This window comes from Mus caroli, unplaced genomic scaffold (assembly GCF_978045245.1).
Source record: "Mus caroli unplaced genomic scaffold, Mus_caroli_1 scaffold_16, whole genome shotgun sequence".
In the NCBI taxonomy this organism is placed as follows: domain Eukaryota; kingdom Metazoa; phylum Chordata; class Mammalia; order Rodentia; family Muridae; genus Mus; species Mus caroli.
In genome coordinates this window covers 46,426,727-46,451,341 of record NW_028227271.1, presented here as the reverse complement: position 1 = coordinate 46,451,341, position 24,615 = coordinate 46,426,727, and the positions used below count along the sequence as shown (strand labels likewise).

At 43.5% G+C, this 24,615-nt stretch overlaps 1 protein-coding gene across 1 annotated transcript; it reads right to left on the bottom strand.

Annotated features, from left to right (window-relative positions):
• Positions 1-1,096: 1,096 nt before the first annotated feature.
• On the bottom strand, positions 1,097-23,105 carry Derl1 (derlin 1). The gene is made up of 8 exons (XM_021183530.3): positions 22,762-23,105; positions 14,024-14,135; positions 10,556-10,620; positions 9,604-9,630; positions 9,039-9,134; positions 8,017-8,069; positions 6,091-6,201; positions 1,097-2,469 (listed from the first exon to the last, which is right to left on the bottom strand). The coding sequence occupies exons 1-8, from the start codon at positions 22,912-22,914 to the stop codon at positions 2,331-2,333; spliced, it is 756 nt and encodes a 251-aa protein (XP_021039189.1). The 5' UTR covers positions 22,915-23,105; the 3' UTR covers positions 1,097-2,330.
• Positions 23,106-24,615: the final 1,510 nt, after the last annotated feature.

Here is a 24,615-nt window from a genome sequence, read left to right as displayed (position 1 = left end):
CTCTCTCTCTCTCTCTGACACACAGGCACTCACATACCGTCTTTTTCTCTCTCACACACTCTCCCCCCACACCAACACCCACACCCTCAGGCAGGTTCAGGCGCATGCGCACACACAAAGGAAACATCAGTACTAATTTCTTCCAGGAATTCAGACGTTTTCTAATACATGAACACCAATCGCATACAAAAAGGCTTGCTGTCCTGCGAGTCAAAAACTACTGGAGATCACAGAAAACTGATCTGGTGAAGGCAGTGACATAGATTCCATCATACAACACACCACCGCAGAGGTACGGAAACTTAACACAGACAGCCTTCAAGTTGCACATTTTAATTTACAATATTTACCAGTAAAAAGGATTAGTTACAAAAAGGAAAGCTGTCTGTACAAAATAAGGTTGGTTTTTTTTTTTTCACATTCATGAAGAGAACCCACTATGAACTCTTACCTTGTGAAGTCAACACTCACAACCAGCTCACTTTGGTAAAATTATCCTGGAAGGATAATAAAGTTATCAGCATCCTAATCAGGTCCAGGAGAAAAACTGTAATGAACATCTGCCTTGTACAGAAAAGTTCTGCATTCTTGCAGACCCTTCGAAAAGCCAGTCCTCCCAGGAGCCAGCCGGGTACCAGGACATTAGAATAATCTCTCGCTCGCTCAACTGGCAGTCCTTTCTGAAGGTGAGCCTCCACCTTCCTTGCACAGAAGTGCACAGGCACCGGCATAGGGAGATCGGCTTGTGGATCTTAGACACACACATTTTATCACAGCCTCGGGTCGGCAGGAGAACCAGGCGGCTCAGGGTCAGCCTCTCTCCACCCGACAGTTTATCACATAAATTAAATATGGAGAGGTACACACTTAGGAGAAAGGGAGAGCTCTTTTTCAAACTCCCCCTTCCTAATATAATATACATCACAGTTTTAATGAGCAGAGAAAGACAAGTCACACTGTTAGAGCACATTGCCTCAAAGGAAAAACCCAAGTAGCAAAAACCTTCAGACATCATTCAGAGCATACCAGCTACACCACACTGCAGCCAGCAGCCTGATTTCAGAATGACAACATAAAGTAACTATATAAAGCACTGTAGCCTTCAGAAAACTTTATTTAGTGATAAGCTGAGCTCTGCTGGCACAAGCCCACCTATGAAAAGGGAGCAGGTCTGATTCACAAAGAGTATACATGCATGACCCAAGATAATAATGACCTTCAAACGCAAATGATCCTAAAGCTATTGGAACCTCTAATTATGAGTGACTCATTCAGATGTGCCTCTATTAGCCTTAAAAACTGATCGACACACATCTGAGGAGCTGTACTTCCCTTGCCGTTAACACAAACACTCAACCAGAAAAGGCCTGGGACAAAAAAAACAATGAACAAAAAATTTAGAGTCTGACACTCTTTTCTCCACCGACTCGGTGAACACACATCCACAATGAGGATGGAACGGAATCAGTGTCCCAAAGCTTGCCTCCAGGGACGTGTGTCTGGCCAGTGTGATCTGGAACCTCCTACCACAACACAGTGCAGCACAAATGCTCTGGGCACACAAAGTCTGTTCACCCCTCGGAAGAAACCCAAGGGGATTGCATTTAAACCCATCCTGTGTCAGGAGCAACTCCACTATGGTTCTGATCACTTGGCTCAGAGGGAGAAAAGTGCCTAGCAACAAGTCCTAACCCTCATCACTCCCAGTCTGGGCCACCACTGACTCAGTGGTGCCTTTGGGTATGAATATCTGAGAAGGCGGCAAATGGCGGCACTGCGGACAGGCGGATGCAGGCCCCACAGCAGAGGAAGCGCTTCCTCCGATGCTCCATCTTCTCCCTACTGTTACAGTCCTGCCCGTGATGGCCGAGAGCCATGTGGGAAGCGGCTCTTTGTGACCAAGCTTTGGCAAAAGTCAGTAAGTTTGTCAAAGGCAAAACCCTTCTGTGGACAACTCTAGCTGCACCTCTGGGGACACGTGTGAGAGGAAAGGGTCCTTTGACTGGATTTGGTTAACCAACCCCTCCTGCCCAGCTCATTATTCAGATGGAAGGGGAGGAAGAGAAGACACCAGAAAATGAGTCAGTTTTGAAATCTGCACAGCTGATATTTGTTCTTCATAGCAGTAAGGGCTTGAATGAGAATCATGAAACTTGAGGAACACTTGTATTTTCCTTGAGGACTTAAAAATGCGTCTTGTACCGAAAGACTACATTCAGTGTGGGTCAGGTCCAAGAGCAGCAGCAAGAGCTCGGCCATTAAGCGTGCCCAGCACTGGGAGGAGACTGTCATCTGCTCGGCATGGCTGGTGAGCAGGCCAGGGCTGCCCCTCACTGGTCTCCAAGTCGGAAGCCCTGGCCCCAGTTGTGTCTCCCGCCTCCGCCATTCTGATCAGCAGCTCGCCTCATGCTAGCAGGGGGCACACCAAACCCTGACACCCCTCCTCTCCTACTGGGTAGCCAGCGGTACCTGGAGTAGAGAGCAGAAAAAAGACAAAGATGAGAACAAAGTCACTTGTATGCCACCTCCAGTCATTTGGAACATCTCCCTCTCCTGGATGTTGCAGGACAGTTGTCACATTGAAAGAGGCCAGGGACACTGCCTTCTTTAGTTTCCTGGTCAGCACTTAGTGCAATGCCCTGAGCACAGATGGCACTTGCTTTTCATGTTTCTTAACTTTACCAAGCTTTCAGTTACAGTCATGCTAAAGTCACGCTCTCCACATTCTTCCCACTGATTATAAAAGTAATTCATGCAGAGCAATATGGAAGCAAACAGATTCTATCCACAACCCAACAAGCAGAAAGCACCAATGGCTTCTTGGCGTGTCAGCACATGGGTCAGACTGGATCAAAGAATTTAAAATGACTCACTCTCAGAGGACAAACCCACAAGCAGCAGGACTGAGGCCGCAGAGCATCTCCCCGCTCTGGGCTGAGACATGCAGGCCACAGGCTTTCTGTCTGGAAGCTATGGGTGTTATGCCTAGCTCACTCATCACCTGCCTTCCAACTGCATCCTTCCCATCCCAGACACATCAACACCACAGCCCAAATATGGTCCCATGATGTTTTACCTTACAAATTAATAAACCAGATATCACAGGACAGCTAACAAAACTTCAACCCCTATCTGTGTTCTCTGTAACAATTCCCAACAGTTCTCTCACTGTCTGCATTACTAGTAAATCGACAATGAGTTTCTAGGGTTCTAAAGTTTAAATTTCTGCTGGAAGGCAGAGAGTACAAACTGATACCCTGGTTTTAAACCCTTTGTACCCAGAATAAGTCATTACAAATGCCTTTCCATTCGTGGCCAATAGCACAACCTAAAGCTAAAGCAGCTTTCTGGTCAAGGATCCCCTGCACTACAACACATTCAAAACTGCACTGGATTGTCGCAGCAACCCTGTGAGGACATCACACACACAAACCTCTCTTTTCCTTTTGGCTGCTCTGAGGTAGAATCTAAAACCTCAGGAGTGCTAGGCACGTACTCTACCACTGAGCTCACAGTCCCTTTTTGTAAAATTTTCTTGCAACAAGGTCCCACTAAGTTGCCCAGGCTGGCCTTGAACTGTAGACCCTCTGACCTCACCCTCCCAAGTATCTAAGATTAGAGACATATGCCACAGTTGCCAGCAATCAGGCTTATTAAATCAACAACAAAATGGAAGCGAAACTGAGTGAAGTTCTTCAAGAACAACCATCAGTACCCAAGCCCAGGCACCACGGCGCTAAGCTAGCACCGATCCGCCTAATGTGCTACAACGGTTAGTGCTACTGTGCTGATAACAGCTAGTAGCTGGCATCAATTTGTAACATGTTTAATACCTTCATCCTCCTTCCCCCTAAAAAGAGAAAAGACCTCTTCTGAAACAGAAAGTTAACTGTTGGAGAGAACTGTATAAAAGAAGATATAGCTGCTTTTTAAATGGAATGCAGAATATGAACCATCTTAGAAATCTGTATGTCAACTCCTCTCTGTTAAATAAATACATAGTCAAACATGGTGACGCACACCTATAATCATGGCACTTGGGAGGCTGAGGCAGGATGACAAACCCCAGCCATCAGTGGCTACATAGAAGAACTCTGTCTCTAAAAATCTAAAAAATGAAAATAAAATACAGTTTTATCATTAAATCAAAGTGTAGTTTCCAGGCACCCAATTGTCAACATCTATGACAGCCTGTACAATGATACTCCTCTAAAGTACATAATAAAACACAGCGCTTGAGAAAGGCACTGGGGCTGTCTCCTCTGCTGCACACTCAAGACAATATAGAAGCCAGCTTCATTGCTTAAGCTCAGAATGAAATTAAATGCCAGTAATTAGAATAAAAAGACACCCAATTATACATAATCAACAAAAATTTATGGTAATTCCAAAGCAGTTACTGCTTTTGCAAGGAGCTACATTTTACCATCTGATCTTTATGCAAAATTTAACAGAAGGGCATCCACCAACAGAGAAAACTCAAGTGGAAGGCTGGCTCCAGTGTGCTCCCAGAATTTTACTGTTGGAATTTTCTACACTTTTGTCCACAATTCAAAAATATCTGTAAGCTGTTAAATCAGAAAATAGCCATTTACGGTAAAGTAACTGTTGGCTACTCCCCAGAGCACAGGCTTTGTAAAGCTGATACATCTGCCAGCCTACTTGATAAACCTAGAACAAAAATCCCAACCTGCGGCTACTGTGTCCTTTGGTAATTAGAAAACAAACTGGTCATTTATTTTTCAGCCTGAAAGCAACCCGAGGCACAAAAAGAAACAAATTTCATTTTATTCTCTTTTAAAAACAAACAAACCACTGGATTTTTCTGATTATAGTTCGCAATCAAATGTCTTCTACAAACACACCCTAACCTGCACAGAGCTGGGGCAGAAGGGGACTGCTAAAAGTGTTTCTGCCCTCACCTACTCCTTGAAAAGAAAGAGAACTGCAAACATTAAAGTAACATCTTGATTCAAAGGGGTCCCGTCTTTTAAACTCTTAGATGCAAGAGATTATACCATCTCCCTCGTGGGATTAGGTGTGACTGTCAGGCAGGCTGGGACACTCATATGGTGATTTGACTGGTCCCGATTTCAAGCCTTTTGCTTCACTGACAGAAGGGCCATGCTACTTACACACTCCAGTGTTTGAGCATCTCTTCTCAGCCACCAGCCCTCTCTGAGACATCAGGCACAGGGCTTTTATTAACCCAGAACCCAGTACTATGTCATTAACCCACTACCCACCATTATGCTTCCAATAATGAGCCTTGCTTGCTCTACCCAGTCCTATGAGACAGGGACAGCCTTTCAACTCAGACTTATGAACCAAAAATTGGAGGTTTTAATAAGTAACTTCCCCAGTATCAAAAACAGCACACAAAGGGAATGGTATCTGATCCGAAGTTCTTGCCCTTGGCCTCTTCTACTTAATTCACTCTAAAAAAGAGAACGACCAAGCACCTGCTTCCAAGGAGTTGGAAATCTCAAGTCTCTCGTTCAAACTTTAAGCAATCTACAAAAGTTCTAGTCTATAGCATTTACTCTATGAAAGTTTAAACCAGGCAGGGGGTGGCACACCTATGGTTCTAGCACTTGGAAGACTAAGGCAGAAGGATGGAGGGTTTAAGGTAAGCCTGAGCTATATAGCAGGGACCCTGTCCCTAAAACAAGAACAATAAAAACACATTTTTAAAACAGCAAATAATGAGCTAACTTCTCAGTCAACATGATGGGTGAAACCAATGTTTCAAGAAAAAAAAAAAAAGTAGTGTTATCCTTTATGACACTTGTCCCCCCAGCCTACGGTTGGCACTCTACAGTAGCACCAAATAACTCGGCCTGCTCAGCAAAGGTGATCTTTGTAACGGCTTAACCCAGTCAGTGATCTTTACCCAGATGTTATGAAAGGGACTAAGCTGTGGCATGAATCCCTGGTTTCCTGACTGTGACCACAGTAAGAACTTTATTGGCTCGCATTTCTTTCTCGCTTAGAGAGGGCAGTGAAGTGTCTCCTCATGAAAATGTCTCCTGTTGGGATACCTAAAACCACAGGACAACACAATGTTCAACAAGAGAAGAGAAAACTTACAAAAACTGAGGTGTGGACAGAAAATTCCTTCCTCCCAAGTCCATTGGGTATCTGAACATCAGGAAGAAATAAAGATGTCCGACAAGGTTTCCAATGAGCTCATTGATCACCCTGCAAAGAGAGTCAAGTCAGTGCAAAGACATCCAGGCAACACAGTAAGCTGCAGCAAGCTGGAACTAAGAGCATGGGAAAGAGCCGCGTTCACTGCCGTCCATTACCGTCCCCGGGAGTGGTGACAGCTCTACAATGGGCCCTTTTACAGTGAGTGACAAACGTATTCTGAGGGAGAGGGACATTAGGGCTGAAGAACGAATGAGGCCCACAGCTTCCAGGCCCAAAGCACCTCTGACATACATCTCTTCCAAGACCCCAGTCCATCTCAAAACATTAGTTCTATTCCAGTATGTCTCAGGAGGTGGGGCAGGCGCAAAGCAAGTGAGTTTCTGAGTTCTTGCCTACACACACGATGTTTGTAAAACAGACAAATAAGCAGACTACCGAGAGAAGAGCATGGGAGGGAGGAAGATGGACGACAGACAACCACTGCTCCCACGTTCCTGGAGCTGTGGTTTGCATCTCTCTTGCATCGCTGTCAGTGAGATGAGACACACACAGATCACTTAGGACAGCTGAGCCTTGCCCTGCATCCTAAAGTAAGTAAGACTCTTCAGGTCTCCCAGGCTCACACAGGCACCTGCAGCAGCCACGGCTGCGATTTACATATCCTTCTTCCATCTTTACCCACGTGATTCTTGCCGGAGCAAAGGAACACCTGCAACTTCCCACACTCTGCCCGTGTGGTGGGGGGGGGCGAGAGAGGCTAACCAATGTCAAAAGGTGCTAAGCTCTACAGTGTCCTTCTCTTCAAGCCACTCACTTCTCTCTGGAAATACACAGGAGTAGTAAGGACCATATAGCTCAAATACATCAGCTATAAGAAGGGTTAGTACTTTTGCAATTTACTAACTCTTGAAAAATTGGTAAATAAGAAATGAGAGCTCTTAAAATCTCTAGCTTGGGTTTTGTTTTGGGTTTTGTTTATTTGAGATAGGGTTTAGCTATGTAACCCTGGCTGGCCCACCTGCCTCTGCTTCCCAAGTGCTGCAATTAAAGGCATGTGCCACCATATCAGGCACAGGAAGGTTCTTCTCATTCTTAAAGATTTAAAATACATATCTGTAATTGTTGTGCATGCCTATGTGTATACACAACATGGGCTCAAGCACAGAGGGGGCTGGAGATATCAGATACCCCTGGAGCTAAGGTTACAGGCAGTTGTGTGCTGCCCAATATGGGTGCTGGGAACTAAACTTAGATCCTCTGCAAGGGCAATCTCTGCTCTTAACCACTCTGTGGTCTCCCCAGACAGCTCCTTCTAAAAGGTCCCTCTCTAAACTTAAGACTGGAAACATGAAAAGGTTTCCTGCATCTCAGTACCAACTCCAGACCAACGGAGGAGAAATTTGACCCTGCCTAACAAAAGTTCTACACCATCAAACCACGTACAGAGGTACTTCTCATCTGAGAATCTCCATTTCTATGGCAGTAAGCCATTTCCAAGGCATTCTGGGAGTGTTTGAAAAACAAGCAGTAATCTTCCAGATAAGATCCGAAGACAAACCAAGGCAAGTAAGTTCTGTATTTGCCCAGTATGGATACTGAATCCAGCAGGCATATATTTATTCAAACAAATAGGTCTAGAAGCACAATGTATCTAGTGACAAGCTAACAAAGTGAGAGCCATCCAATGTCAAAGGTGCTTACGTCCTGTAGTGCAACCAATTATATCCAAACATCTTTCTCTCTAAGGTTCTAACATATCAACACTCAGTCTTTAAAGTCTTTAAAAGCCTAAGAAAGGAAAATAAAAATGAATCAAGTTTCCCAAGGATTAGTCTCCAGATAAATAAATCTAACATTACTTACGAGCCTCCAATGATATAGTTGAATCCAAGGATAACCCAAGGTAAGTAACAGGCCTAGGAAAGAGGACACAGATGTGAACAGCCGCATCTGAAGACACATGGTACCCGGGGAACTGAAAATGGGGAGAAAGTAGTGACCAGGGCTTTACAGAAATCACTAGGTCACTACAAAATTTCTCAAATCTAAGGCCGACCCTACTGCACTTACATCTTCCTATCCTAAAACTAAACTTATTTGTCCTACTAAGTTAATATTCACAAGGAAACAAACAAGTATCTTATGGATGACAGTAAAAACACCCCAAACAGAACCACTGGAAGACTTCAAAAGCGATTGTTATAAGTAATTAACTTGAATTTTTATCTAACATTGTGCATGAATGTCCTGAACTAACAGTCTCCCAACAAGATATTAGGGTTCCAGATCTTACATCCTGGAACAAACTTAAGCTGAGTGAACTTCAAAGGAACTTCAGAAACTAGTAAAAGGAAGCTTAAAATAGTCATGAGTCTAACTGGGGTAAGTACTAGCCTGCAGACTAGACAAGTCTAACTCCAGCCAGGAGCTCAAGCAACATTCAGTTCTATAATTACAGGTCGACGTTACAGGTAGAAAACAGCAAGCTCCGGGAGCATCGGGGGTGCTATTCTAGGTACAGTATGTGGCACCTAACAGGAAGTGCAGGAGTGACAAAAAGATTAGAAATCGAGGGTTCCTGCATGTTGTCTCTCTTGTAATCCCTCTTGTGTGCTCGACCCCCCTCTCTCTCCTCTCACAAACACACACACACACACAAACACGATCACTGAGGGGCATATCCCTGAAGAGGCTCAGAGGGTTTGGAAGTAACAACAGCAAGGGATGCTGGGATGGCTAGGAGCAGGACTGAGCAGACACCTGCCTGTGGTACACTACTCTGCAGTGACCCCTTCTGGAAGTGTCAGAAGGTACACATCTGAGCTCAGGCAAGATTACCACAGACTAAGTTCCACTGAGCTATATATTCCTCAGAGGTAAACTACCTTAAATCGTGTTCCGAACCAGAACGACACGATCAGGTCTCTGTTCAGCTGGGCCCAGACGTAGAGCACTGACATGATCAGAGGGATCATCAGCAGCTGCAAAGGAAGTCAGGACAGGAAGCTCAGCACCACAGGCACGAAACAAGGCTTAGAGTGACTGCCTGCCTACCCTGCCCACCTCCCAAACTCTGCACAGGAAACCCTAATGTCACAATCACAAACTAACCGCATTATTTATCATACAATGAATGCCATAAAAATCTATGATCAATACATGAAGTCAGAAACATCAGTTCAAACTGTTATTTGAAGAAAAAAATATTTTCCTTAACTATCTAATCTATTTTCAATGAATACATAACCCCACACACGCCCAGGAAATAATGCACAACTATTACTCTGAGATTCAAGCATAAGCCAGAAATGAACAAGAAAGCCAATGGTTAGATAATGCCTACAAGAGCCTCAAAGGCTTAGCTAACAGTATAATCAGTTCTCATTCTATACATTCAATGTAATCCCAACTTCTGAAACATACAGAAGGGCAAATAGTTGAAAGTCTTACCTGCATATCCATTGCTAAGCCAGTAATCTTGGTTTGTAAAGTCAAGGATCATATGCAGAAAGTATTCTATAGATACCAAGGCTGAGCTGCTCATTTCCCTCCAGTGGACGTCACTACACTGTTCCAAAGGAAAACACTTTCTAGCTATCAGATTACTTAAGATATGGGAACACACAAAAGTTCTGATCACTGCGGAAATATCCACTAGCCAGTACAGTCCGTCAGTAGAGCGGGAGACATGGAAATGAACAGCCTCACCATGACCTGGTCACCTGGTATCTTCTTCTACACCCTGCTACTATTTTACTATTTAGCATTCAACTACAGGATGGACAGATCTGTGCATTTGAAGCAAATGCTTACACTCAGGAACAGCTTTTTTTTTTTTTTTTTAATTCCATTCTCTTAAAGGAGAGGGTGTGTTCCAGGCCTTTATGTTTCTGGCTCTTGACCAACTTTAAACAGTCGTCAGGTCCAACGGTTTGCTTATCAACGTGCCTCACACAGAGATAGACCATGCCCAGAGTGGGTGCCTTATGGACTAGATTATTATTTAGGACCAAAAGATGGACAGCAACAAAGTCATAAAATGATGCTGGCTGTAAATTAATTTCTGGAAAGAACCAGAAAGCTGTCTTGTGGCTGGCATGGAGTATCTGTGCTTCAGTCAACAAACTGTCATCCCAGAGAACACAGAGAGCTGGGCTCAAGGAGACAGCAATAAAATTCCACTGAATGTGGATAAAAATCCCAGAGACTACAGTGAGAGGAGGCATCTCCAAAACATGGGATTTACCCTAGCTTTAAAGACAGAACCTGATATTCTCATTATTAACTATAGTTTTTTAAAGGTGTAAAAACTGATTTAAATAGGTTTTAGAATACTATTTCCCAAAACCTTAAAGGGGAAGTAGGGAGTTCATTTATGGCCTGAAGCAGCCCTGAAGGATACAACGATGCAGATCCAGTTAAAGAGAAGCATGAATAAATAGTCTGCTGGCCTCCCGTCAAAAGCTCCTAGAAACAAACACAAGGCAAACACCAGGCTTCAGAACTGGGGAACAAAGTAGCCTCTACAGAGAACAATACTTGAAAAAATAATATTGAAGATATTTAACATCACTTCTTTAAAAAAAAAAGTGTGACCTTTAGGACATAGGAGCATCTATCTGCAAAACAGAGGATTAAACAGGATAGCGTGGAAGATTCCTCTCTACGGTAATGCTCACAGCAGCATTAGTCACAGCAGCCACGAAATGGATTAAACCAAGGGCCCATCAACATTATCTATGTAACTGACAACAATGAGGGATGAACTACATCTACATGCTAGGTAGGAGAACCTTAAAATGGCACTAAGTAAAAGAAACAGTCACAAAAGACCACAGACGGTATGATCCCATCACAATTATTACAAGAAATTACTAGTACAGGCGACTCTAAAGAGCAGAAAGGGAACTGACGTTTCCTATGGCTTGCATGGAAGATGGATTGAAGGATATGGGCAATACTAACAGATATAGACTTTAGAGGCAAAGAAATGTTGTAAACGGATTATGATAATGGCTGCACAATTCTACAAACGTATTAACTGAATTGTGCCCTTTAAACTCAAATGAGGAAGCTAGATGGGATGTAGATTACCATCCTCCACTGGAATCCATGGAAGATGGGAGCTAAGAGCTTCCTTCCCTGTATACTAAAACCTACAAATATCCACAATCCTTAGATAAAATGGTATAATATTTGCATAGAACCTAGATATTCTGACCTATACCGTAAGATAGATCACATTACCTATGGTCCCTTTTACAATGTAAATTGTGTACAACCAGTTGCTACAATGTGTTGTTTAATAAGTGATGACAAGGAGTACACTGTACAAGTTCAGTAGACTTCTTTTCCAGCTATTCCAAATTTTTCAGGCAGCTGACTCAGGACACAGAACCCACAGATAAAGAGAGCAACTTTTTATCTCAAAGAAACTGTTTCAAAAGTGCCTCTCAGTTCCAACATTCCAAAGCGCTCTGCTGGAAGCCAGGGAAGCAACTTCTAAAGATAAAAGCAAACAAAACCTCCCAGTAGCCCAGCAGGGCAGCTTCTCTGGCCTGTCTTTCATACACAAAATATTACAGCAGCTTACATTATCTGACCAAGTTAATAAAGTGGGTAAATGGACTCAAAAACACAAACAAGAGCAGAAGATGGCCACAGAATCTCACAATTCTATCAGATCTAGCTCCACATCAGAAAGAGTCCTTAAGGCCTGACTTCAGAGCTATGCTGGGTAGCAATGAGTGAAAGAGAATTATATGTGACATTCTGCTTCAAATAACCAAGGCAAGAGCACTGATACAGACAAAACCAGATGTGGTGGGGGGACGACAGTCAAGGAGACTCACACCAACATATACCACAATAGGAGTCCGCACTAACAAAGCCAACACTGAGTTAAAGAAGCTGGTCACAAACTACATTAAACATGGCCCACACAGGCAAATCTACACAGGAAGTAGACTGGTAATAGCCAGGAGCTGGGGGCGGGTACTTTGGGTCTACTACAGGGGTGCTGATGAAAACATTGTGAAATTAAATTGCTGTGATGGTTACAAAAGCGTTAAAAACCACTGAATCATAGGCTCACAAAAGGTTAGAATGTGACGTGAGATGAATTTTTCTCAGTAAGAAGAAAAAGGTTCACTGGTCTTTTTCTCTAAGAAGACCCTGTATATGTTTACATTTGCCATAGGAAAAGCTTCACAGCTGTCACGGATCATCCACACTTCACCCAGTATGTACTTACTACACTGGTGTTTAAAGTAAGAGCTACTCCAACAACTTCATCGTCACTTAGATGAAGTGGAAGAGCAGAATGCTAAGCGACTGCTCCTCACTGCTCTACTGAGCACTACCACCAAGAACTGCACAAGGGAGAGTGAAACCCAAAGGTTCTGGGAGGCAGGAGAGCCCTGGCACAGTTCAGGAGAGCTCTGGTATGGTGCTGAGGCCTAGCACATTTATTTGGGGGGGGGGGGGGGGAGTATGTGTGTGTATGCGTGTATGGGCATGTACATTAGTGTGCATGCAAACAGAGGTCAGAGGATAACTTGCTGGGAGTCAGGTCTACCCTTGCACCATGTGGGCTTCAGGAAATTGAATTCAGGTTGTCAGCCTTGGTGGCAACAGCTGTGAGACGGAGGCAAATTTTCAAACACTTGAGCAGACGCTTAAGGATGATTCAGAAACCTGACCTAAGTAAGAGCCAGCAGTTGTATAAAATCTCTGAAGTCAGCCAACCTTTGCAAATCACTTACATTCAACAAAAGTGGATCTGTATTTTGACTAGGGTATCAATTTACTGCTTCCTTGTATAAGCAACTCAAGCTAGCATATAAGGTATTGTGGAAATACTTAATTCAACAAGACACTTTTAAAGCACTGGATTGCTTCTCTATTATATCATACAAGATGGTATGTTTGAAAAACTACCACAGTACAAATCCTGCCTTAAAGCTGTTGTCTACATGTAAGCATGTAGTATATGTATACTACATGTGTAGTATATGCATGTGTGCATGTGCAGGTGCCCATGCTGCATGTGTGAAGGTCAGAGGTCACCATCAGAATCTTCCTCTATTGTTCATCACCTTATTTTTTGAGCAAGGCCTCTGACTGAAAATGGACCCCAACAGCTGACTCCTCTAGCTAGAGAGAGCCCCCCAGGATCCTCAGGGGTCTTGGTCTCCAGGCACTGGACTGCAGGCACACAGTGCCACACCCAGCTTATCTGTGTGGCTGAAGGATTCTGGACTGGTCCTCACAAATGCATTTTCTTCACTGTGCCATCCTCTCCAGCCCCTGGCTGGGCGTTTTTTTACCTCTGAGAAGGAGACTAAGCTCTGAACTGCCTCGCACTCTGTCTGAAAGACACGTACATTCTAGCCTGGCCTCACTCTAGCAGGACGAAGACAAGAGTAAGTATAAGACACACAACCCAGACAATCAGGAGATGGAAGGACATGCAAAATTTTGATCTGATATTATTTCTTTCTATAACAAATTACAACTCATTCTGTGATTAAAAACTCAATCAGGCTGGGTGTTGTAGTGCATACCTTTAATCCCAGGACTCAGGAAGTAGAGGCAGGTGGATCTCTGAGTTGGAGGTCAACTGGTTATAGCCAGGGATAGATGAGACCCTGTCTCCAAAAAAACAAACACAAAAACACAAAACAAAAATACTCTACTAGCCTAATACAGTCATGACCCAGTATTCAGTCATGACCCAGTGAGCATGCAAGAACTATCAATACACATTTCTTTATATAATATTAATGGTCCTGAGAATCCAAGGCAACATATTTAGAATGAATCAGTAACTTAGAATGAAACAACACTTTAACAATGACAGGTAACTTACCTGCTTCAAGCCGAGTAGAATACTGATATAAGAAATATAAATTGACCAAATACAGAAATCCAGTCCCTGGGCCCACGGGGAAGTAAAAGGTGGCAGTGAACGGCCTCCATATCTGAACAGATCAAAACAAACAGCTGTCAGTTCCTCTGCCCTGGAGTGAACACTTTTCTTATTTAAACCAAACAAAACCACACAATGCAAAGCATTCTTTCAAGGCGAGCTAAAGTGACATCATCAGCACAGTATGAGGAGACAGAGTAGCTCCTGCTGCCTACACATCATCAGTTCACAGGCCAATGAAATGACGGGCCATCAAAATCATCAGTTAATATTTTTAAACAAGTTAGCAAAATCAATACTATGCAAATGTATGGCTAGTCTTGCCTAAGGCCGGGCTAACAGATAATCCTCAAGTAAAAGTAGCATTCTCAAATGCTAGAGGCTAACAGGAATCAAAACAAAGTGCTAAATAGGCATATGGGCTCAAAAGGAAGTAACGCAACACACACACGCACACACACACAAACATGAAGAGGGGAAGTCCTAACTCTAATCTCCAAATGTTATTTTCAGCAACAACTAACACTTTCCTTTGGGGCAACCCTGTGAACTGAACCCAGGGTAGACTAGGCACTCTACCACTGAGATTGGTCCAAACTCTCTTTTCACATTTTGAAAGAGGAGGGACTCACTGCATTGCACAGGAGGCCTTAAACTTATGCAGCAGATAGTTCTTACATTTTCAATCCTCCTGCCTCAGGATCAAGACTTGCTGGGATTACAAGAGTTGCCTGCTCCACATGGCCAAGCTTTTGGGTGTTTCTGTTTTTGTTTTTTCAAGACTCTACATAGGCCTGGCTGTCCTGAGGTATGTAGACCAGGCTGGTCCTAAACTCAGAAATCTCCCTGGCTCTGTTTCCCAAATGCTCGAATTTAAGGTAAACATCACCATGCCTTGCCTTTGTTTTTAGAGTCTCAAAGCCCAGGCTTTCCTGGAACATTCAATTGGCCTGCTGGCCTCAGCCTCCTGTGTGCTGGAATTCAAGGGCATGCGTGCATGCACAGCCCATTTCTGGGAACGCTCTGCCATTATTCCTCACTCCTCACCATGCTGTAAATCGCAGTTTTATGTCTTCATTCCCTTGACAAAATATTTCTATTTGCTTCACAGACTTTCTTTATGTGGATATGTGGATAGACAAACTTCATTTAAACTGTTATGATGCCATGATGAATATTCTTGTATATTCTGTACACACACACACACACACACACACACACATGGAATAAATGCCTGGGAATCAATCTGTTAGATCAACAGACATATGCACTTATTTTGGTAGATATTGCCAAATGTCTACAGAAATGTTTAATTAATTTATACTTCCTCCTAAAATGTAGATGATTGCTATCTTTCTACACAAATTCTCCACAAAGGATATTTACAGCCACCAACCTGAAAACTAATCTTTGTTTGCTTTGAGAAAGCTGAGCATCTTTCTTCATTTTAAAGACACATTTTAAAGGTACATCCACTACCCTGATAGATCTGCATCTCTGTGTGTATTATGGAAATTTTCCTGTTGCAAGTTACTTTCTGTTCTGTCATTAGACTTGTGCTTTTAGAGTACTTTTGCTGTATTTTATACAGCAATATCTACTTTACAGTATATTTATTCCAAAATACACTGATTTTAAGTTTAACATAGGAAATGCACCCATCACTATCATGCTTGCAAAGTCTCTAAGATTTTTTTCCATGGATAGAAACATGTTCAATTTTAAAGCCTACTTTTAGATTAGATAATTTAGAATGAATGCCTATACTAAGTTATTTTAATTTCTGGTTTAATATATTTTCATATCTAAGGAAATGTAACGATCTTCCTCTCCTTTCTTTCCAAATCCTTTTCCTGGCTAGTCTTGATACTATTCTAAAGGAAATCAGATCCAACATCTCTATCTTTTTTTATCCCTGTGACACTGACATACTCTTGCCTATCTCTCATGGTTTTCTGCAGTTTTCTCTTTTTCCTTTCATAATCAACCACCAAAGCAAGTAACATTTGAAATTTGAACCTCTTGACCTCCCCAAACACACAAGTCTATCAAAAAACAAAAAAACAATCAAACAAAGAAGTCTCTGTTTTCTCCCCTTTCACCCTTACCACTCACTGGCTTCTATCTCAAAACATTATTAAACAATAAAGTGATGGCCCCTAGACAGTGGAAAACAGAATAATGCTGACCTTTGACTTAAAAGCTATGTGTCTTGTGGCACACTATCATGTGCCAAGCACGAAAAGCACGGCTGGATCAATCAGGGGAAGACTGTCAAAATGAGCAAGAGTTGGCACAAGGAAGGGAAAATACACTCTTGGCACAAAGCCCCCAAGAACTGCAAGAGCACAACAAACAGAAGAGGGCTGCTAACGATGCGGGGCTGCTAGAATGAAAGACAGCAGACACGGAGCTGCCAAGCCCACTCTCCAAGGACAGAAATGAAACCCTTAGAGCTTAATGTCCTCCCTGTGTAGACTAAATGTGACCTTCCAAGACCCCTGCAATGAAGCAGTAAAACGCCAGGTTAAATCAGCTCCATTCACAACTGGACCACAGGAACAGCACTGTCTCAAGAAAAGGGCACTGCAGATGACAAGAGAAGGCCTGGAGGGAAGTTTCTGTAAAGTTACCATTTCTCAGCCCCAACTTCAAGGCACAAGGAAGAATCACTCCCAGCCCCCACTGGCTAATGTGTTTATTTGTTTAGGGAGTTCCGAGGATGGAACCCAGGGCCTTGATACGCTGGGCAAATGCCTTAACAACTGGGCTGCGTATATCCCCAGACCTTGAACAATGGCTTTTAAAAAAAAAAAATTAATGAATTAGTATGCTACTCAATTTATTTACACAAAAAATGATTCAGATGGTGGGTTTTATAGATGTGGAAACAGTATTGATAAAGGTAACACAACAGCTAGGAACTGGTGAAGAGAGATTCTGTTCTAGCATGACTCTAGAATTGTAAGACTTAAACCCTCTCTACAATGTCACTCAACAGAGAGCCACATTACAACTACATTTAGTAAAATTTCCGATACTGCTATCCTTGTTATGACCTAGGAATGAGCTGAGAATAAACCCATCAATTCTGACTCCCTGTTTGCAAAAGCACCACAATACAGGGCAGAAGCAAGCCCTAACCTTTCTAGACTTACGAGGTGGCTTTTTTCTGCTTACCCAGTGACATGTGTCCCGGGATACCTACCCTCTTCCTGTCATATTGTGTAAATGATTGGGCTCAAGAAAGTGACCTGAAATGTGCTCTGTTAAACTGTTTTGAAGCATATATGGAGGTGTGCTACTATTACAACCTTTCAGAAAACACCCACTGACCTGGTTTTTAACATTCACATCTCACGTACTCCAATGTTCCTTTAAGTTACTCAATGCTTGATTTTAGAAAAAGAAAAAACCCTGAGGCTTTTTCCCCTGACTACATTTTCTCTAATGCTGATGACACAATACTATTTTTAGCCACTGTGTGCACCTGTTCTTTAGAAATCAGTGGCTGTCAAAATACCTCACTTCTCTTCCCTGTTCATTAAGCTTACCCTTGAGTTATACTTGCTTTCATTCATCTAAGAGACTTATTATTTTTTTATTTAAAATTATAATTTGAAATCACTAGGCACTGAGTTTTTTCAGAAGGATGGAGTGTTTATTTCTGAAATCCCCAACAGCCCCTTCTTTCCTCTATCTGACATGTAACTAGGATAAGGAATCAGGCTTTATTTGCAGGGCCATGAGTAGAAAGGTACATTTAACTCTGGAGAGCCAAAGGAGCAGGGGAGATGGAAAAAGGCCAACCAACCTAACCTAAGCAGTGAGCCTCAGGTCCCAGGGAGAGCCCTTGTCTCAAAACTCAGGGTTTACAGCTCCTGAGGAATGTCACTCAAGGATAATCTCTGCCCTCTGAATACTTGTACACGTGTCCATGCACACACATGCAACACACACACAGCCAGGCATGCCCACGAGCACTGGCACACGCATGGGTCTCCAAGCAAGCAAGATGATGACAGCACCTGTGTGCTGAATGCTGGTGTAAGCAAATCCTGCTACCCCCAGGTCAGCCACAGTTCAAGTTCACTCTCCTTCCAGCTATATATAGCTATATATATGGCTAGCATAACCCAAGTACTCTTAAAACAATTGCTAAGCTTGTAGTCACTGGGTTAAATGTGACCATAACTAATTCTGGAAAACAAGCTAGAGAAGCCGAGAGCTCACAGCTCTCCAATCTAAGTTAGAGTCCTTTTCGTTTTGTTATTCATTAGTTCTTTCTTCTTTCTTTCCTGAGATAGGCTATCCGTGAAGCTATTAGAGTAAATCTAGTATGACCTCGAATTTGTGCTCTCCTGCCTCTCTACCTCTCCACCACTGGGATTACAGACTCAGGCCTCCATGCCTGGCTTTATGTGGTATTGGGGATCAAACCCATGGCTCTGCGAATGCTAAGCAAGCACCACACCAACTGAGCCACGCCCTAGCCCTCAGTGGCCTTTTTGTTGTTGTTCTTGCTTACTTTTTACTTTCTTGGGATGACACCTCACTCTGTAGTAAAGCTAGCCTGAAACTTGCTATATACAGCCCAGCCTGGCCTCTATTCCCCAGGGACAGAATTACAGGTAGGTACCATTATGTCCAGGTAATTGGGATTCTTTGACAGGGATTAAATAACAATAATTCATGAATTATATTTCCAATTTAACTTAAATTAAAATCTTATATTATTACTAATAAAAAGGATCAATCATTTCAATAGTTTTAATAAAGTATTTATTGGCTATTATACAAACGATTTTCTGTGTGTTATACTTAAGAGAAGTACAAAATAGCTGACATATTTTCTTGATTTGAAGGCACTTTTGTTTATGTTTATGAAATTAGGACTTGGCTCATAATTAATATAATCATTTAATGCAACTTCTACTCTTTTCCTTTCCAAAAAGGGCATTAACTGAGGGAGGGCCCTACGGTCAAGAGTCCTGTAACTGAGAAGTTAGCACAGCATTATATTATCACTGCTTTTAAGTAAAGACACTTTAGGTCCAGACAGATAAATAACTTGGTTCACAGCACAGAACTTGTAAGGGCTACGCCGTGGTGTTCTGACCTAACTTCTTGAAATACTTGAAAGCCTGCAGTCTTTCTGTCCGTCTTTCTGTCCTACATGATTAACTACCTGATGCCTTATGATCTTCCAGCTCTAGGGAAAAAAGGAAAAATCATTTTCTATAACTAGTTTGAAGAAATCACTTTTCAAAACACTTTGCTAAACACTTTGTGGACAAGGGGTTAGGAAGGAATTTAAGGCAACTTAGACCACTCTTAACTAGGTGAGACAGACACCAGCTCTTGCTGCCCATACACGAGCCAGCATGTATTTCAAGCTGGTTACAGAAACTGAAGTAACGCACATACAGGGACAGCACAGCACTGACAAAAAAAAAAAAAAGGAGTGACACTATTTTGTTTCTAAAAAATGAAATATAGTACAGGCTCCACAGGAGGCTTAACTTATCTCAGTGAATAAATATGAAGGCATCCAGAAACTGCCACCTCTCTTTAATCACTGGCCGAGAGGAAGACACGCCATCACTGGAAAGTATGTGATAAGGAGAAACTGTGGCCAGCCAGGAAGTGCGGCTTAGCCCATTTGCTGTATTTTGTTATTCAAACTGGAGAACTAGCACTTTCAACTTTATAGCTTTAAACCATCACATTACACAGAAGTAAGAAGAGCATCGTTACTTCAGTCCTTCAAATTGGGAATGCACAATTCAAAATCAATTATCCCCCAGTTTCTTTAGGCTGACACAGATGGAGCGTCTAAGGAGAGGCGTCTCCTGTAGAAACTGTGAAAGCACACCTTCTGTGCTTTTCCATCCTTCCTGCATGGTCTCTACTAGGCTTGTTACAATCTGCATCTGAGGGGCTGGTGTATCCACACGAGGTGTGACACAAATACTGTCTCCAGTGGGTTCCTGTTTGGTTTTGTTACAACATTATTACATCTGTAGCTTATTAGAAAAGCTTTTGATATTGGTTACTCTAGCAATCTGACTACACAAGCGAGCAAGATTTCACAAGGCTCAGAGAGTCAGTTTTGACCACGTTCTCGTAAAATGATTTACAGCCAACGCTCCCTGTGCACTCCCTGTGCACTCATTACCCAACATGCCACTGGGTACAAGGTTCACAACAGCACTCTGCCAAAACACATTTATTAACGCAATTATTTTCTTAACACATAACAACACTATACAATTCAGGCTGAGCGGTAGACTCATGTTCTTACAACTGCTGCAGGATGTCTGTCTCTACTGGGCTGCCTGGAAAACACCTTGAGATTTAACACTCGTCAAAGCACACCATTAATCCACACTTCAAACCAAACCCAAGCCCTGCTAAGCACTCCCACACTCAGTAAAGTAAGTGTGAGTCCATCACCCAGTACTCCCGACACACTGACTTCACTCCGAGTGGGGAGTCAGCTTCCAGTGTTTTGTTCCAATCCCCCCAGGTGCCACTGGTGCTCTCAAATCAGAGGTGGAAGGCAGAGGATTTCCCAGCATGTGCGGTGCCCAAGGCTTGCTCCTCAGTGCTGCAGAAACTTAGACTGTTAGCCTCTTACCATGAACCACAAGGCCCTCTACGATTCATCTGTGCTTTACAGCACAAACCCCAGGGTACGCCCTGTCTTCATCTACCAGGCTTCCCACTTCAGTTGGCTCTCTACTTGGTACCTAGTCTTCTTTCTATTCCCATTTTTTGCTTAGTATCCCAGTTTACTATTCTTTTTTTCCGAAAGACTGGGTCCAAAAGTCAAACTCAAAGACATTTTCAAGTGTTCTCTTAGATTTTTCGGAAACACTGGTACCTTGAACACTGTCCTTAGCAGTTTGCCTCCCTCTGTTTTTCTCATAGGATCAGGAACCTCTGTCTTATTTGCCATTGTAGAGTAGTGCCCAGCACATAGCAAGCTCCCAGTATGTCTACGAACTCAGGCAATACATAAGCAGATGCTATGTGCCCAGCACTCATCTAGGTTCTCGATGGGAAGTGAACTAGCAAATACCAGCAGGTGGCATGTCACAGGACAAAGGAAAGGGAAGGGAACAGTGAAGGAGGAACACTCTGATGGACAGCAATCAGAGAAGGCCTACAAGGGAAAATGGCATTTGGGCAGAGACCTGAAAGACACACATGAAAGTGAATGAGCCATGACTACCTTTTTCAGGGAGAGAAATAACATGTGCAAAGGTCCTGGGGTCGACTTAGGTGCTGTAACAGCAAGCCCTGGCACGGACTTTACCCAGCCCAGTTCACAGATATGGGAGGAGTCTCAGGAGACTGGCAGGACATGATTTCTGCCCCGGATGCTCAGCAAGAACAGAAAGAGCAAAGCCAGCATGCTAACAGCTTGTGATGGAGAAAGGCTTGGATTCCGAATAGACAGCTAAGGCAGAATCAGCTGTCTAAGCTGACAGATTCTGGGGTGGGAAAAAGAAGTCAAGAGGCCAAACAAGGTGTGCATCTTGATGGCAGAACACTCAGCTAGCACTTGCTATACTCTGGGTTTGAGTCCCAGCACTAAACAGTAAAACCAAAAAAAGAACTCAGGGATGTCTCTATGACTGCTAAACTCCTCTAGCAAACACAGTTGCTTTTTGCAAAGATGAAAAGGAGATTTGATTATATGTCTACTGGTCACCAGGTGGTGATTTCCACCACTACACTAACGATCCTCACATATCTGACAGTCTCCCATTCATGTGTTTATGCCCCTTGTATGATAAAGATCTAAGTCCAAGGGATGGACTACGGAGGATCCTATAATGGACTCCTAGAGCATATCCCAACATCTGGGTCTGGAAAATGAGAAATCAGCAAAGGAGACGAGAAACTAACATCCAGTGGAGAATAGAAAGAGAAGGCCAAGGAATGTGTGGAAATCCAGATCTAATATTGGGACCTGAGCGTCCCCTGATTAAATTTTTATATCACAGAATCAATAAAAATAACCTCTAGGAAACTAACATTCTTTGGCTTAGAATGATAATCTTGACTAATATCCTGAATGCTTAAGAAAATTAGTATCTCCCGTTTCCTGAGTAGTTTACTCATTCACTGGTAACATTTAATGGCTATATGCCAGGTGATCTGATAGAGGCCGTAGGAAATACAGATAAATTCATTCTTATTAATATCTGCCCTTACACCACTGCTTTAGGGAGGAGAGAGAAACTGTAAACACACAAACAACCCACGCAGAATTATGTCAAGTAGACACCACTGATTAAGATGGCATCGCCACCCACGATGTGGATAGAAAGAGGGAGGAAGACATTTAGGTAGGTGGGCCCAATCTGCCAACAGAATGGCAACTTACCTTCTCACTTCAGAGTGCGGAAGGCGGGAAGTACAATCTTGCCAAACAGGTATCGTGAGTCACGTCCCAGCAGGCCAGTCCGCAACTCTAAATTATCTAAGCCTTAACACTCGACCCCAGGACCTCCCGGGACCCAAAGGACCCCCAGCCTTAAACCCCTGGAGGCGGACGCACTACAGATCCCACCAGCCCCAGCGCGCCCCGCAGCCCAGCGAACCCGTTCCGTCGCCGCGGGGACACCTGGGGGCTGTAGTCTCCACCGCCCGACGCCAGCTACTACCTGGAAGCGATAGAGGAAGGCTTCGGGCCAGAGGAAGAAGTAGGCCGGGCTGATGATGCCAAGCTTGCCGATCAAGGGAACAGCGACGGTGGCAGCAAACCAGTAGCGCGTGATGGCCGGGATGCTCCTGAACCAGTCCCCGATGTCCGACATGGTCGACCGTCAGGTGACCGGCTGCGCAGCGCCGCGCGTCCTCCCGTGCCCACCCCGCGCTCCGCGGCCGGCTTGGCCAGGGAAAGTGGAGACGCAGCCGCTGTGCAGGAGGCGGAGACCGACGGACGTGGCGCCACCGAATTCGGACAAGCTAGGCAGCGATCATAAGAGAAACTTCCCCTTCCGGTGGCCGTGGTCCACGTGACCAGAAGTGTCCCCGCGGCTTAAAGGGCCAGTGCCGTTTTTGAAGCTTAGTACCGGGACTCGACGTCCTGGGGTAGGGCCAAGCAGGAGAGGCGGGGCGACGACGGCACGGCTAGTAGGAAACAGTGGTTGCCCAGAGCAACGGCCAGTCCTGCAAGCCAATGGGGAAGCTACATGCCCTAGTTCTCGCCCGAATTGTAATCGGAGTAGTGCCTCTTGAAGAGTATTTATTTAAAGGGAAAGGAAGAGATAGTGCACATAGTTCCTCATTTAGTCACAGCATCAGCCATTTGTTTACAGTTTCAGGCAGATTTCTAGACACTGGGGATGCAGCTGCGGCTGTGAGCACCGTAGTGGTACCTGAACTTTGCATTCTCAGGGTAGACAGAAAAGCAAATGAGTTATGAAGAAAAATTTCAGAGGATACGGGAAAACATAAGGATGATGGGGGGGGGGCGCTAGAGTGGCAGCGGAGGACTGGGAAATCTTGAGATGCATCTGAGACCGCATTTACTATTGCACATGATCTGGTTCATTGGGGGGGGGGGGGCTTTAAATTAGAAACAGATGAAGATGGTGGTTTTAAACAATTGGTGGAAAGATACCGATTTCACTAGAACTTCTATTTTGTTGCTGGTTTTTGTTGTTGTTGTTGTTGTTGTTGTTGTTTTGGTTTGGTTTGGTTTGGTTTGGTTTTTTGAAAATATGGTTTAGGGTCAGTAAAACCTTCCATAAAGAACATAGGTTTAAACTGACCTGTAGTGAACAAAGTGTCTGAACTTACTGCAATCAAAGAACCCTGGACCCATTTCTCTAAACAAAATCCAAAATCATCATTATTGGATGGTGGAGGGAGATGAACTGCCAAACTAGAAGAGGCAGTGCGTTGTAAACACAGAGCTGAGGTGTAACATGATTTCCATCAGGTCTGAACAATAAGAAAAGAAACAGACTCAGTGTTCTCAGATCGGAAAAAAAAAAATCCTCAAACTTAAAAAAATGTGAAATTTGGGCTCTGAAAAAAAAAATTATTTAACGTTGTAAAGGAATTGAAAATCTTAGGTCCAAGTGGCCCATGTGACTCACATCTTCCAGGCAAAGACAAGGTCCCAAGGTCCATGTGCATTTCCACATACTTTCCAGTGCTCCATTATTTCAAACACTTTAGAAACACTGGTGTTTATACTGTGACAAGCCACTTCTTAGCAGTATCATGTTGTGAAAGTCACTTCATCTCTCTTCGGGGTCCTTGCCTTTAGAAGGACCTGGTAACTGGGCTCACATGGGAAAGCACCTCAAAATGTGACATCCACATAAAAGCCCAGGAAGGAGTCCAAGGTAGATGTGGGGGAACAGGCAACCCCACACTCAGAAAGCTTGAGAGCAAGAGTTTCAGGACAACCCAAACTGCATAGCAAGATTCTGTCAAAAAAGCAGAAGGGAAGACGAAAAGAAGAAGAAGAAGAAGGAGGAGGAGGAGGAGGCGGCTGGGGAGAT